This window comes from Macaca fascicularis, chromosome 10 (assembly GCF_037993035.2).
Source record: "Macaca fascicularis isolate 582-1 chromosome 10, T2T-MFA8v1.1".
Lineage (NCBI taxonomy): Eukaryota > Metazoa > Chordata > Mammalia > Primates > Cercopithecidae > Macaca > Macaca fascicularis.
The window spans coordinates 94,654,709-94,670,345 of NC_088384.1; the positions used below are offsets into that span (position 1 = coordinate 94,654,709).

Below are 15,637 nucleotides of genomic sequence, written 5' to 3' on the forward strand. Positions count from 1 at the left end.
CTAACACAGTGAAACCATGTCTCTATTAAAAAAAAAAAAAAAAAAAAACCACCTGCATATGTACAGTTCAAGCTCATGTTGTTTAAGAGCCAACTGTACTTTCATGGGTATTTCAGGAATGCTCAACCAAAATTATATTCTTATGTCTACTATTAATCATTTAAAATGTTTTAGCCGTTTTAGTGTTCTTGTGTATTTTATATAAAATACTGTTTTGTTGTTGTTGCAGGGGCAATGTTAAATATTGTTCAAGATTCAGCACTTTTGGAAGCCATTGGTTGCCAGATGGAGATGGTAAGAAGCATACATGTAATCTGTCAGAGAATATCACTTTTGGATTTTATGTAAATTATATTCCAAAATGTCCATCTTTGTGAATTTTAAAGGCCCTTAGTTTGTAAATCCTGCTCATTGGCTCAGAAGGATTCTTTTTAAAAATAACATATATTTTGAGGTTTACTTTTCAGTGCCTCATCAGCTGTACATCAGGTTCCCAAGAGATTCTGTATGAGAGAAACTACAGCTAAATCCAGTCTTTATTTCTGAACAGTATCTACTTAAACTCTTACTTGTTTTGCTGTGGTGGCAAACTTGGTGGAATAACCTAGGAAAAGTCCTAGCCAGCAAGCAACTACTTTAACTTTTTCTTTCCCATCAATTCTTTGTAACCCCTCTAGACCTAAGTTTACAGGTCCCTCAAAGCACCAGTGCTTCTAAATCAAAAATGCTTCTCAGAGACTTCCAGTGCTCTCTGCTTTGTCTTCAAGATATATCATCCCTATACTTGGAGTAGAGGCAAGAGAATGGGGGGGTTAATAGGGTATACTGGGGTAAGTTGGGTATATGTAGTAAGTTGAGTAGATATAGGATGGGTGATCAAATTATTATTGAGGAAATTACATTCGTGTCTCAGTAGATGGTTAATAATAATTTACTGATCTGAGTATAATGAACTGTGTTCATATGGGGAAAAACGAGGGAAGTCTAACAGATAGGTTTATTAGCCCCTATACATATGGGAGTTAATACTAACCCTGGTATTTTATTGTTTGTGTTTTCTGATATAACTATATTTGAAAGTTGCTGTTTGTTTATTCATGCTTTTTAAGCTTATATTTCTGTTCTGAAGTTTTGCTTGGGAGGCACTAGGGTATTTTTTTTAAGGACCCGGAATCTAGTGAAGTCTAGTAAAGATGAAAAAGCTGGGCCAGCCCTTTGTAAATAGTGGCAAAGAAGACCCCAGTATGGGCACCTGTAGTAGTCAAACCCTTCATACCCTCCAGTAGATGTATCTATGTAAAAAAATACCACAGTGGTTTTAATCCCTTGTCAATTTCTATCTATTACTGTCAGTTTGTACTATTCAGTTGGCACATTCTGCTTTATCAACATGGTTTCTAATTGACCTTTATTTATACTCGTAAACTGTGATGTAACCCTCAAACACTTGATTCATTTTCATTTGACTAGGGTGGTGGAGAAAATAACCTGAAGAGTCATAGTCGCACCAATAGTGGTATTAGTTCAACAAGTGGTGGAAGCACGGAGCCCACGACTCCCGATAGTGAGAGACCTGCTCAAGCTCTCTTAAGAGATTATGGTTAGTCGTGTTTCTTTTGAAATTCAAAGTTTAATAGAATGACTTTAATGCTTACATTTATAAAACAAAAACATTAAAAATTTTAATGTTCATGTTTTTTATGTACCTTAGTGTAGTAGAGAGGATGTCAGTCTTAAGCTAAGAAAAAGAAAACAAATCTTTTTAATTTAGCTGTATAGCTTTTGGGTAGTATATTAGATTTGGGGTAGTATATTAGATTTTATAATTGATGGTAATGGGTGATCAGGAAACATTTCTGAATTCTCTCCTATGTGTGGTGGTAGAGAACCAAATAAGATGTGGGCTCTGCCTCAGAGCTCACAGTGTAGTGGCAGAGATGTCCAATAAGGCAGTTATTGCAGTGTGGCAAGGAGGGTGATGGGGGATGTATTAGATAGCAGCCCAGAGGAAAGCGTGTCTTCATGTTAAAACCTGTGTACCCCCTACTATAGCTCACTAGATTCATTAGCCCTGAAACATTTTTATTTTTTGTTCTGCCAACTAAAACATTTGCCAGCCAAGCATCCTATACAAGGTTGTCCCCTACCTTGGGCAGTTGTTTTATGGGTTCTGTGAGTTTGTGGGTACCTTTATGTTTTTCTGTACAAGTACTAACGGTGTATTGAATCTGTGAGCACTTATCCAACTAGATTGGAGTGATATCTAGATTCTTAGATGTGAGTTTAATTTTTTAATCATCTGGAGAGTTCATGAGCCATGTTCATGAGGTTCATGAGGCATGTCATGAGCCATGTTCGTGAGTTGATGAATTCATGAGGCATGTTTCTATGGTTTAAGTTTGCAACAAGTATCCTTGAGCATGTCAGATATATAAAGCCATTATGTGGATATTTGACACATTTAAATATTATATTTGTGAAGAAGTTATTTAAATTATCTTATTCACTGTGTATGTAGATTTAGGCGTTCTATAGGTTGAAAATTATTTTTCATGCTTTCTAAAACATGTTTAAGCTAAATAAATTTTTCAGTACTAGCTGGGCGCAGTGCCTCACGCCTGTGATCCCAGCACTTTGGGAGGCCAAGGTGGGCGGATCACCTGAGGTCAGGGATTCGAGACCAGCCTGTGAAACCCTATCTCTACTAAAAATACAAAAATTAGCTGGGGATGGTGGCAGGCAACTGTAATCCCAGTTACTCGGGAGGTCAGGGCAGGAGGCTCGCTTGAACCCGGGAGGCAGAGGTTGCCGTGAGCCGAGATTGCACCACTCTATTCCAGCCTGGGCAACAGAGCAAGACTCCATCTCAAAACAAAACAAAACAAAAACAAAGAAAAAAAGAAATTTTTCATTACTGCATGTGTTCTAATATAAATGTTTTAAGTGATTATTGTTTGTTTTAGCATTTTGAACTGGTGTTAGTGAGCTCTGCTTGTAATGTCGTAAACTATTTTTTACTAAGAAATCCTGATTTGTGTTAGTGTCGCATGAGTGTCTCTCTTTAATGATCATTCCTTTTTCTGTTGTCACTGCCCTCTTTCTGATAGGATCGACAGGTATAATGTCCCTAAAGCTTCCTTTATAAATTCAGTTTAATTTGTCCTTATTTAATTTTTCCTAATTTCCTACTAGCTAACTAGTGATTGCTTTTAAATATAGATTGGAGCCCAAATAAAAATACGTGTGGCTTGGTTATTTAATTTTTTTAGAAGTATTAAAGTAATCCTGGAGAATTAAATGTTAAAGTGTGTTTGAAAAGGCATTGCATGTGAGTTTTGATGGCTTAAACCCTGTAAGTAATTTCAACAGATGCTTGCTTTAGAGTACTTCCCAGCATCTGAGGAGGCTGTAAAATTAGAATTCTTTCCTCTATAAAGTTTGAAGGAAATGATTGATAGCCTTTTCATCACTCTTTTTGAAAATGTACCTCTCTATGAGTTGATAATTTAGAAACTTTAAGATTTACGTTGTTATAAAAATGACACTGAAACTGCCAAATCCCACAGTTGTGTGAAAGTGCATGAACCAGGAGCTAGAAGCTGCTCTGGTCTAGCACATATGCCTGTGCACTGTGTAGTTGGGCTTGGCACTCAATCCAGTGGGGTGGGGAACGTAGCACTGTGTGGGTGCCCGTCGTTCTCACTGTGGCTGCTGTGGTCTGTGCCTAGTGGATGCTGTGCTTCTCGTTACTAATGCTTAGTTGTTTTCCCTCCCTGTGGGATGTGGCATTGGGGTTATATCCTAGCTCTTAATACAGATTCAGCTGCTGGGCTCCTGATTCGCAGCATTCATCTCGTCACCCAAAGACTCAACTCCCAGTGGCGCCAAGACATGAGCATATCACTGGCAGCTTTAGAGCTCCTCTCTGGCCTTGCAAAGGTGAGGAAGACAGTCCTTTTATTTTAACCCAACAGCCTTGGGCCGTGGTTCTTTTTTCTGTATCTCTTGACCCCTTGTGTGGGTATTTTAATGTTGATCATACTCAAACATAGTTTATATCCAAAGTGTGCAAAGTTAAGCCTCCAAGTGATATTCTATGAACTGAACTTTACTTTTTAAAATAGATTCAAAGAGTATGAATGAGATTTTTACTGTTAAATTATAGGAAACATTTCAATACTTGTCATTTATTTGCATATGATAATAAAATACATATTGATTTTGTAAAAAATGGTTATCCTAATGTATACCATTTGGGATTACCTGTGGCTCTGCCATCCTCCATTATCAGAGATAAGTGAAAATTGGCTACACTTTTTTTTTTTTTTTTTTTTGAGACAGAGTCTTACTCTGTCGCCCAGGCTGTAGTGCAATGGTACAAACTCGGCTCACTGCAGCCTCTGCTTCCAAGCAATTCCCCTGCCTCAGCCTCCTGACTAGCTGGGATTACAGGCATACGCCATCACAGCTAGCTAATTTTTGTACTTTTAGTAGAGATGGAGTTTCACCATGTTGGTCAGACTGATCTCGAACTTCTGACCTCAAGTGATCCACCCGCCTTGGCCTCCCAAAGTAATAGGATTACAGGTGTGAGCCACTGCACCCAGCCTTAGCTACACTTTTCAGATTTCTTTCACAGCCATTATTTCAGTTTTGTGGAAACTTAGAACTTGGTGGTCATTTGTGCTTCTCTAAGTGTATTCTTTCTTTTGAGATGAAATTTGTATAATATAAAATTAGCCATTTAAAAACAAACAATTCAGTGACTTGACACATTCACAGTGTTAAGCAACTTCTACTTATAGGTCTAAGATGTTTTTATCATCCCTAAAGGAAGCCCCATACCCATGAAGCACTTTTGCTTCAGTCTACCCACCCTACTCCTCTGACAACCACCAGTCTGCATTTCGTCTCAATGGATCCACCTATTCTGGACATTTCATATAAATGGAATCATACAATGTTTGACCTTTTGTGTCTGGTTTCTTTAACTAAGCGTAATGTTTTCAAGTTTCATTTATGTTGTAGAATGTGTCACAACTGTATTCCCTTTTATGATTGGATAATATTTCATTGTGTGTATATACCCCAGTTTTTCCGTTTATCAGTTGACGGACATTTGGGTTGTTTTAATCTTTAGGCTGTTGTCAGGTAGTGCTGCTGTGAACATGTATGTACATGTATTTGTTTGAATACCAGTTTTCAATTCTTTTGAATGTACACCTAGGAGCAGAATTACTGGGTCATATGGTAACCCTATGTTTAACTTTTTGAGGAACTGCCAAACTGTTTTTCATAGTGACTGAATCATTTTACATTCCCAATGTATGAGAGTTTCACTTTCTTTGCATTTTCTCTAACGTCTAAGTGTTTTCTTATCAGTAAGATGAGCAGGATTATCTTACATATAATATATAATTGAGGAAATATAGAAAATATTTTGTGAACAAAAAGTTGATGAACAGGTGCTACTGTCTGGGATGATACGGTTCAAATCCTGGTTTTTCAGTTGTGGGAATAGGTGTCAGAGGCTGTGACTTACCTAAGCCATAAGAAACAAAATAAGTGATAAAACCTAAGGTGTTCTTACCACCACTTAGAGTTTACCTCAAAGATCCTCCAGAATGGACATCATAATTTTGCGAGAAGCACTTACTGGTACAGAAAATAAAAAACAGCCATTTGTGAGACACACAGGACCACACTGCTGTCTTTGAGAGCAAGGTACTGTTTCCTGTGACCTTTAGTACACTCAGTAGTAAGGAATAATTAGTCCTAGACGGAGCACTGCTCTGGACTTGCCTAACAATTCATAAAGGGCTAACACTTCCTGATTTCATGATTTCCTGTAAGGCTACAGTAAATCAAAACAGCCTGGTATTGGCAATCCACAAATGGATTGGTGGAAGAAAATAGTATATCCATACATAAGTGGTCATCTGATTTTTGGTGCAAAGGTAATTCAAAGGAGAAAGGATAGTCTTTTCAACCAGAGGTACTATAAAACAATTGGATATTCATATACAAAAAACAAAAAATTTTGATTCATACCTTGCACTATGAACAAAAATTAACTCAGACTGGCTGGGCACGGTGGTTCATGCCTATAATCCCAGCACTTTGGGAGGCTGAGGCAAGATGAGATCAGTCTGGGCAACATAGTGAGACTTTGTCTCTATTACATAAATATATATGTATAAACTAAACTATACAACTTCCAGAAGAAAACAGGAGAAAATCTTTGTGACCTTGGGATAGATTTCTTAGATGTTACGCTGTGGAAGAACAAACTGATATGTTGGACTTCAAAATTTAAAACTGCTGTTCTTTTTTTTTTTTTTTTTTTTTTTTGAGACGGAGTCTCGCTCTGTCGCCCAGCCTGGAGTGCAGTGGCCGGATCTCGGCTCACTGCAAGCTCCGCCTCCCGGGTTTACGCCATTCTCCTGCCTCAGCCTCCCGAGTAGCTGGGACTACAGACGCTCGCCACCTCGCCCGGCTATTTTTTTGTATTTTTTTACTAGAGACGGGGTTTCACCGGGTTAGCCAGGATGGTCTCGATCTCCTGACCTCGTGATCCGCCCGTCTCGGCCTCCCAAAGTGCTGGGATTACAGGCTTGAGCCACCGCGCCCAGCCGAAACTGCTGTTCTTTAGTAAACACTGTTAAAAGAATGAGATGACAGATCACAGGCTGGGAGGAAATGTTTACAAAGCATATATTTGATGAAAGATTTGTATTCAGATTACATAAAGAACTCTCAGAACTCAATAATAGCCTTTCCTTTTGGTGGTGCACAGCAGCAATATGGCGGTGAAAATTTCTAAGAAGAGGAAGTTTGATAGCATCTTAAGAAATAAACTGAGCGAGTTCTTCACTCAGAAGCTTGCAGAAGGTGACTACTCTGGGGTTAAGGTCCAAGTTGTAACAACCAGGATAGAAATCACTACCTTAGCTTCCAGGATGCAGAATGTTCTTCGTGAAAAGAACCACCGAATCTGTGAATTGGCCGAGGTAGTTCAGAAGAGGTTTGGCTTCCTTGAGGGCAGGTAAAGCTTTATGCTGAAAAGGTGGCCTAAAAGAATTCTCTGTGCCGTTGCCCAGACAGAGTCTGTACTGTAAACCACTATTAGGGTTTGCTGTGAGGAGAGCCTTCTGTAGCGTGCTATGGTTCATTATGGAGAGTGGGGCAAGGGCTGCGAGTTCATGGTGTCAGGGAAACTCTAAGGACAGAGAACTGAATCCATGAACTTTGTGTGTCATCTGATGATCCATAGCAGGGACCCTGTTAACTGCTACATTGATACCACCATCTATCATGTGCTGATAAGACAGGGTTTGCTGCGCGTCAGAGTGAAGCTCATACGTTCTGTGCCCAAGTGGTAAGATTGGCCTTAAGAATCCCCTGCCTGACCACGTGAGCACTGTGGACCCTAAAAATGAGATACTATTCGCCATGCCCATCTCAGGACAGATTAGGAAGCCATGCTCTACCCAGCCCCAGCTGCGTAATAGGGTCTCCTTGGCAGCTGGATCTGGAGTCTGGATGTTGCCTTGTAAAGACTTTTAATAAAATCTTTTAAGAAGACAAAACACAACAACAAAAGCCCTTAATAATACAACAAACAACCCAATTAAAAATTGGGCAAGGCCGGGCGCGGTGGCTCAAGCCTGTAATCCCAGCACTTTGGGAGGCCGAGGTGGGTGGATCACGAGGTCAGGAGATCGAGACCATCCTGGCTAACACGTGAAACCCCGTCTCTACTAAAAAAATACAAAAATTAGCCGGGAGCGGTGGCGGGCGCCTGTAGTCCCAGCTACTCGGGAGGCTGAGGCAGGAGAATGGCGTGAACCCGGGAGGTAGAGCTTGCAGTGAGCTGAGATCCGGCCACTGCACTCCAGCCTGGGGGACAGAGCGAGACTCCGTCTCAAAAAAAAAAAAAAAAAAAAAAATTGGGCAAAAGATTTGAATAGATGTTTTATCAGAGACGATATACAGATGACAAATAAGCATATGAAAAAATACTCAATATCATTAATTATTAGGGAAATGCAGTTAAAACCATGATGAGATACCACTGCAAATCTCTTAGAATGGCTGAAGTATAAAAGACTGGCCATACCAAATGTTGGTGAGGATGTGGAGGAACTGTTGATGGGAATGTTAAATGGAACCACCATTTTGGAAAACAGCTTGGCTGTTCCTTAAAAAGGTAAGCATACACCTACATATGACCCAATAATTCCACTCCTAGGAGGTAAGAGAACATATGTCGATACAAATACCTTGTACATGAATGTTTATAGCAGCTGTAATTATAATATCCAGAAGCTGGAAATAACCCAATGTCCGTTCATAGGTAACTAGATAAATTGTGGTATATCCATGTAATGGACTACTGTTCAGCAATATAAATGAATGAACAATTGATACACCCAAAAGTGTAGCTAAATCTGAAAATAATTATGCTGAGTGAAAGAAACCAGACCAAAAAAAGGTACATATTGTATGACTTTTAAATGATTTTATTTCTTTAAACTCTAGAAAACGCAAGCTAATCTATAGTGACAGCAGATCAGCAGTTGCTTAGGGAGAGGGGCAAAGAGGAGTAGGAGGAAGGATTACAAAGGTGCATGAAGAGATTTGGAGGTGATAGATATATCCACTGTCGATCGTGGTGATACCTCACAGGTGCATACTTACGTCAGAATTGACCAGTTGTATACCTGAAATATTGGGCAGTTTACTGTATGACAGTTATGCCTCTGAGCAGCTGCACAGAACTTTCTGCAGAACCTAGAGCATCACTGTGAGGTTGGGTTAGGGGTTTAAAAATGTGCCCATGTTCTTTCAGTCTCTGGCAATGATGGACAGGTGTACCCAATGGGTTTGGGTTTTAGGGCATGAAAAACTATGCTAAAATGAAATACTGTTTCAGCACTTGAAAAATGCCACTATTTTGGGGGGAGTATTACAATACATCTGAAATAATCTGTTCCTATATATACATAATATAAAAAAGCAAGGCTTCCTGTAGTGTATCACATTGTCAAATAGGTCAAGCTTCAGTGCAAATGCTTTGAAATTGGTACAGTAATTCCTGGCTGATTGTTTTTGTTCTCCAAATGAATATGCTTAGGTAAAGGTGATGGTTGACTCAGGAGACCGGAAGCGAGCCATCAGTTCTGTGTGCAGCTACATTGTGTATCAGTGTAGTCGGCCAGCTCCTTTTCACTCTAGGGATCTGCACTCCATGATAGTGGCAGCTTTTCAGTGTCTCTGTGTCTGGCTGACAGAGCACCCTGATATGCTTGATGAAAAGGTGAGTTTATTTTATTTTAAACCATTAAGTAAAAACAAAAATGTGTGCTAGCAAAATGCCTTTTGAAAGAGAATATCTAAATTTAAATACAGTATTGTACACTTTATAAACTGAAAATACTTGTTAGATTACAGTGAAACCCTTTTCCTTTTGGGTACAACTTGAAAACTGTTCATTTTGCTTACATTTGGTTGCAAATTAAGTCATAGAGAAATTCTTTAGAAAGATGGGACCTTGACTAATTTATCTGAACTATCAAGACTGTTGTTTCTTGAAAGGATGGTAGCCTGGAGATAGCTAGTAGGCACTTCGGTCACCCTTCACCAAACAAAGAAGGGCAGATGATTGCCAGGCTGCAAACCTAGAGCACAGCTCGTCCTAAAGGTTGCTTCTATGGAAATATGTTACTCCATACTCATTTCTTCACTCTCAAGTGGACGCAGATAACTAGTCCACGTTCCCTACCATTGTTCCATGTAATGTCTTCCTTATAGGGAAGCAAGTGTTATAAGGAATTTACAGTGCAAATAAAAGGAGAGATCATTCGATATTTATGGAGACCTTTATGTAGTTTAAGGAATAATATTGTTGATTAAATCTTAGTCATTTTCATTATGGCTTCTGAAGTTATAATACCAGAAATTACCTAAAAATGTCAATGACAAGATTTCCTTTGGATATTAATAATATATCTTAAACCATCCCCCTCACTTTGATAGCTAAGTCCAGAGATGCTGTCTGTCTCTCTGTGGTTACACTATCCCAGGCTTAACTGAATTATTAATCTCTTTGGTTTGTGCTTTTGTGATTTACAGTCTTTGGTAATTTAACAAGAAAGTTGAATTGAATTTATTTATCTAACACTCTAAACACCAAAATTTAGTTCTTTAAAGAGAAATTGGGGGGTGGGGGTGTAAAGTTTATTGTATTACTATGAAGTTAATATATACTCATTAAAGAAATTAGCAAGAATCTGGAGCCCTTCCACCAAAACACAACCACTGCTAGCATGTGGATGGATTTCCTTGTCTTCTCATGAGAAAGATGTGTTACAAAAATTGATCTGCCTTTCCTGCTTTTAGGACTGCCTTAAGGAAGTACTGGAGATTGTGGAACTGGGTATCTCAGGAAGTAAGTCCAGGAACAGCGAGCAAGAGGTCAAGTACAAAGGAGATAAGGAGCCAAACCCTGCATCTATGAGGGTAAAGGATGCTGCTGAAGCCACCCTAACATGGTATGGAAGTGACCGCACAGGGATTGTGCCTAGGAACTAGATGGGGTTAGCAGTGATCCATGTTGTTTCCTTTCCTTCCCGATTGTTCAGCATTGCATTATGCAGCCCCTTTAGGATACTTGTTCTCCAGAAACAAAATGGAAAGAAAATCTATATATATTTTTTTACCTGTTTTTTAGACCAAAAGAAACTAGGAACTTGGGATTGAGAGTTTGAGTTCTTCTTTTTCTATACTATTTGATGTTAATTCAAGTCATACCGTGTTAGAGCTAGACTTACTGTACCCCCTCACTTTGATGCTAAGTCCAGAGATGGTGTCTGTCTCTCTGTGGTTACACTATTAGATCTGCTTTACAGCTCAGTGGTCTGTATTCTCTGCTATACCATTTATATTACATAGTATAGGTTCATTCAACCAAGATTTATGAACTCTCCTAAGAACTGAGAATAGGATCATAAAGATAAATCTGATTTAGTCACCATTATGTCTACCATCTTGTCTGGTAGGGAAGATAAAATATGAACACAAATAGCTATAATATTAGGTGGAAAATAAGTGCTCCAAGAGAAGAGGTATAAATAAAATGCTAGGGAGTTGGAAGGAAGAAATGAATACTTCCAGATAAGGGGAAGTCAGAGTAACATTCTTAGGGAAAATGACATTGGACCTGACTCTGAGAGGATGGGTCAAGTTTGAGCCGCAAGCCAGAGTACAGGGTGGGTAAGAAGGCACCAAGACTGCTGTTTTGAGCATTTTGGTGTAGTAAAGGAGTAAAAACAGGGAGTTTGGTATCTTGAAAAAGAGTAGCAGAGAAAGTTGAGAGAGTTTATGTTTGGCTTGTAAGTGAGCATAGTGGAAAGAGGGAAGGAAGGCAGCTTAGTCACATTTGTGGACTAAATGGAACAGTTAGTGAAGATTAGGTGGAACCATAGTACACATGGAAAGATGAGGCTCATGAAAGGACATGTGCAGATGAAGGCTCAGAAAATGTAAAAGCAGAAAGGAGAAGTGGCAAGTCAGTCTGGGCTGGGGCGTCTTGGTCTTAGTAAAGCAGGCAAAACCGCTTGAAAATTTGTGTGTAAGTCAGCCCTTACCAAGATCCCAGCATCTTCTATGAGTTTAGTGGCCTGTTGCTTACTTGGGACATGCACAATGAAGTTGGATTTGTTTCTGTTCCTGTGGGCTTAAGTCATTCAGTGAAGTTTTAGAAGAGTGCTTCCTGTCATTTAGTCCTGCTTACTATGCAAATACTGGACTTTCGGTGACTTTATGGAGGTTTGGCAAATAGCTAGAAAATAATATTTAAAAAAATGTGAATACAGCTACTGAAACATGCGCTTATGCTGATGATGAATACTAGAAGTAATACAAGTTCAGAAAGAAGACCATATGTGGGCCAGGGGAGCCTTAAAAGTGTCATAGGCCCGGGCACAGTGGCTCATGCCTGTAATCCCTGCACTTTGGGAGGCCGAGGAGGGCAGATCACAAGGTCAAGAGATCGAGACCATCCTGGCCAACATGGTGAAACCCCGCCTCTACTAAAAATACAAAAATTAGCTGGGCGTGGTAGTAGTCCCAGCTATTCAGGAGGCTGAGGCAGGAGAATCGCTTGAACCCAGGACACGGAGGTTGCAGTGAGCCAAGATCACACCGCTGTGCTTCATCCTGATGACAGAGTGAGCTTCCATCTCAGAAAAAAAAAAAAAAAAAAAAAAGTTGTCATGGAACTAAAACTTGATGTATGTCTTGAAGAGTAAGAAGGATATGGAGAGAAAGGAGGGGACATTTCTCATTATGCAAAAATAAGCTTGATCCATCCTAGCCTGGACGGGGTGTTCTATGAGTGCATGACTGGCAGTGAGGATTGCATATGTGCTCAGGGTGAGTAGAGTCTTGGGATGCTTCTTCTCAACCTCACCAGTAAGCTAGATGGCTTATCTGTTTCTCTTCAGCTGTCTTGTCTCTGCTAGCAACTCGACAAATGGTATCTCCAGTTTTCAGTCTTAACTGTCGTCATGAAACGTGTCCCTAACCAGATTTCTGTGTTCTCTCACAATTGCTGCTTTGTGTTAGTATCATTGCTGTTTGCCAGTTATGCAAACACAGAACTTTGGCTGTTTGTCTGATTTGTCTTTCTGTCATTCCCCATGTAAAGCCAGTGACTGAGTTAAACAGATTTTATTTTTGTAAAGTATTTCCTCCATTCTCTCCAACCTGGATAGCATCCTAGTCCAGGCCCTCCTCACTTCTTGCCCAGTTGCCCTATTTTTGATCTCTTAGCCCTTCTTGTTCATCTTTTATTCTATTGCAAAACTCATCATCCTTAAGCACAATTTTGATTCTACTGCTTGAATGATTGAAAACCTTGAGTAGATCTGTTTCCTTCCTTGTCTAAACTCCTCGATTTGGTTTTCAAGGGCACCATCTGATCTTTTCCACCACTGCTTTGCAGCTTGTCTCTTCTGCCGTTGTCAGGCCTGACAGAGCACTGTGGCTATGAACTGGCTGTGCTTACACCTGTTTATGCTCTTCCCCTGGGTTTCAGGACCTCTTTTTTCTTCCTTTGGCTACATCTTCCACTGTTCGGTGCTTATAGCAAATCAGGCTACCTCCATGGGGCCTTTGGTTATTCCGCTTCTAAAGATGACTCTTTTCTGCACTTCTGTGCTCATTCTCTCTGACCCTAATGCACAGCGTGGAATTTTACACTGTCATGATTGTACCTGGTTATGTGTGATGCGTGCTAGTGTTGTCTCCCCAGTCTTGGTAGAGAGCACATTGGCCTCTTTGCCAACACAATGCTGAACACATAGTAGAAAATTATGGAGTACAGATTAGCTGGTTAGGTTTTTTTTCCCCTCTGTGTACACTAATACAAATTCAGGATTAGGGCTCTTGGAAGTCATTTCAACAGTCCCTTTTCCTGTCACCTTTAAGACATGTGTACCAAGTTATTTAGCCTCTAATTTGGAGATTTTCTAACCCCCAAGCTTGCCTATTTCATTTTGTTAAAGACTTGATACTTTACATCAAGCTAAAATCTCTCCCACTTCTATGCGTTGGTTCTGATTCATACTTTTGATCATTAAATCCTTTTTGTCCAGGCAGTAGCAGTATCCAAAAGCAGTCCTCATGTTCTCTCTGGTTCACTTCCACCATTACCTTCAGTTTTTTTGTTTTGTTTTGTTTGTTTTTTTTAAATATTACAAAGATTCAAGTACCTTTATCATCCTGGTTATTCTCAACTGGCATAGGTTTGACTATGCGCCTCTTACAGGTGGTTTACAGAGTATAATACTCTATTATTATTATTTTTTTCTTGAGACAGAGTCTCGCCCTGTCATGCAGGCTGGAGTGCAATGTCATGATGTTGGCTCACTGCAACTGCTGCCTCCCAGAGTCAAGCAATTCTCCTGCCTCAGCTTCCCGAGTACCTGGGACTACAGGGGCGTGCCACCACACCCTGCTGATTTTTGTGTTTTTAGTAGAGATGGGATTTCACCATGTTGGCCAAGCTGGTCTCGAACTTCTGACCTCAGGTGATCCACCCGCCTCGGCGTCCCAAAGTGCTGGGATTATAGGTGTGAGCCACTTGCACCCAGCAGAGTACAATATTCTAGATATGTTTTAATGATCTTTAAACTCTGTATAATATTACGTTTTCATTAAAATGTACTCAGACTGCATTGCATTTTTGAGAACTTGGTGATTTGCATTAAGTCAACTAAAATCCTTGAGTTTTTTTTTCACACGTTTACCTTTCATCTGTTTTTCTCATCCTGTACTTGTTTGGGAATGTTTGAAAGTAATGCACAGAACTTTACATTTAAACCTGAAATTTCTTCACCTAAGATTTACCTCATTATTTTTAGTCTTTAAGATTCTTTTGGATCTCAACTGTTTCTATGGTATGTTATCTCTGCAGCTCAGCTTTTGGTCAACTGCACATTTAATGAGCATACCCTATGTGTTCTAAATACATTGATAAAAATATTGAACAGATAGACTCCCAAAGCACATTGTCAGAACATTTCCTTCAAGTCCACAGGGATTTTTAAATCTATCTACAAGTTCATGATATTATATGAAACAGCATTTCATATAATATGAAATGGGAGTAATAATGGTATATGGGAATAATAGTGGTACCTATGAGAATAGGATTGTTAGGATATTATGTGAATTGTTGTGATATGATATTGTATCACATAATATTATAACAATTCCATCAGATAGGTACCATTATTATTCCCATTTTGTAATGAAGGAACTGTAGCACAGAAAGAAAGTATCTTGAAACAAAGATTTTATCTTGTGATTCTAATATCATCCACCCCTTCATATGCATCTCATTTGGAAAACCAGTATTCCACAACGCATTTGTCATCTCAAATCTCAGCTTGAATGGCCTCTCCTCTTTCACTCTAAGGTGTGAACCCAAAGATCTCTAACAATGGAAAGGAACATTGCTCAACAGATTATTTTTCTTCCATTTCCTCTCCTCCTAAAAGGAAGACTGCCTCAGAACTTCAGGGACCAGGAGAACTTGGCATTAGTTCAGGCCTCTAATGGTTTGCAGAAAATAGGAGAAACACCAGGAGATCAATGATGAGAAAAATATGGCTTTTAAACACCAGGAGATCAATAATGAGAAAATATGGCTTTGGTTTTCTAAAATGGGATAGAGATGGTTGTCACAAAACATATGGAGCCAGGCACGGTAGCTCACGCCTGCATTCCCTGCACTTTGGGAGACTGAGGCGGACGGATCACGAGGTCAGGAGATCGAGACCATCTTAGCTAACACGGTGAAGCCCTGTCTCTACTAAAAATACAAAAAATTAGCCAGGCATGGTGGCGGGCGCCTGTAGTCCCAGCCACTCGGGAGGCTGAGGCAAGAGAATAGCATGAACCCAGGGCGAAGCTTGCAGTGAGCCAAGATCGCACCACTGCACTCCAGCCTGGGTGACAGAGCGAGACTGCCTCAAAAAAAAAAAAAAAGCATGTGTAATATGAGCTTGCTGTATTCCATGCAAGATTCTAAGATGTCAAATCAAATAGGTTGCCTGTAAGGGAGTAGGTC

The 15,637-nt window shown here is 39.8% G+C and overlaps 1 protein-coding gene and 1 long non-coding RNA gene across 18 annotated transcripts in view; both read left to right on the forward strand.

Annotated features, from left to right (window-relative positions):
- Window positions 1-15,637, forward strand: part of RALGAPB (Ral GTPase activating protein non-catalytic subunit beta) — a 109,991-nt gene that overhangs the window by 61,655 nt on the left and 32,699 nt on the right. For 10 of the 17 annotated variants that reach the window (XR_012419365.1, XR_012419364.1, XR_012419366.1 and 7 more), the window contains 5 exons: window positions 230-294; window positions 1,471-1,600; window positions 3,806-3,939; window positions 9,137-9,319; window positions 10,402-10,553. Coding sequence is in view for 12 of the 17 variants with exons in the window: in XM_005568983.5 (XP_005569040.1) it covers window positions 230-294; window positions 1,471-1,600; window positions 3,806-3,939; window positions 9,137-9,319; window positions 10,402-10,553 (664 nt within the window). In the remaining 5 variants the exon portion in view is untranslated. The remainder of the gene's footprint in view (window positions 1-229; window positions 295-1,470; window positions 1,601-3,805; window positions 3,940-9,136; window positions 9,320-10,401; window positions 10,554-15,637) is intronic. The other 7 variants (XR_012419367.1, XR_012419368.1, XM_005568985.5 and 4 more) reach the window with 1 other exon arrangement.
- Window positions 12,325-15,256, forward strand: LOC141407919 (uncharacterized). The gene is made up of 2 exons (XR_012419369.1): window positions 12,325-12,435; window positions 15,066-15,256. It is a non-coding gene; the product is annotated as an uncharacterized lncRNA (long non-coding RNA).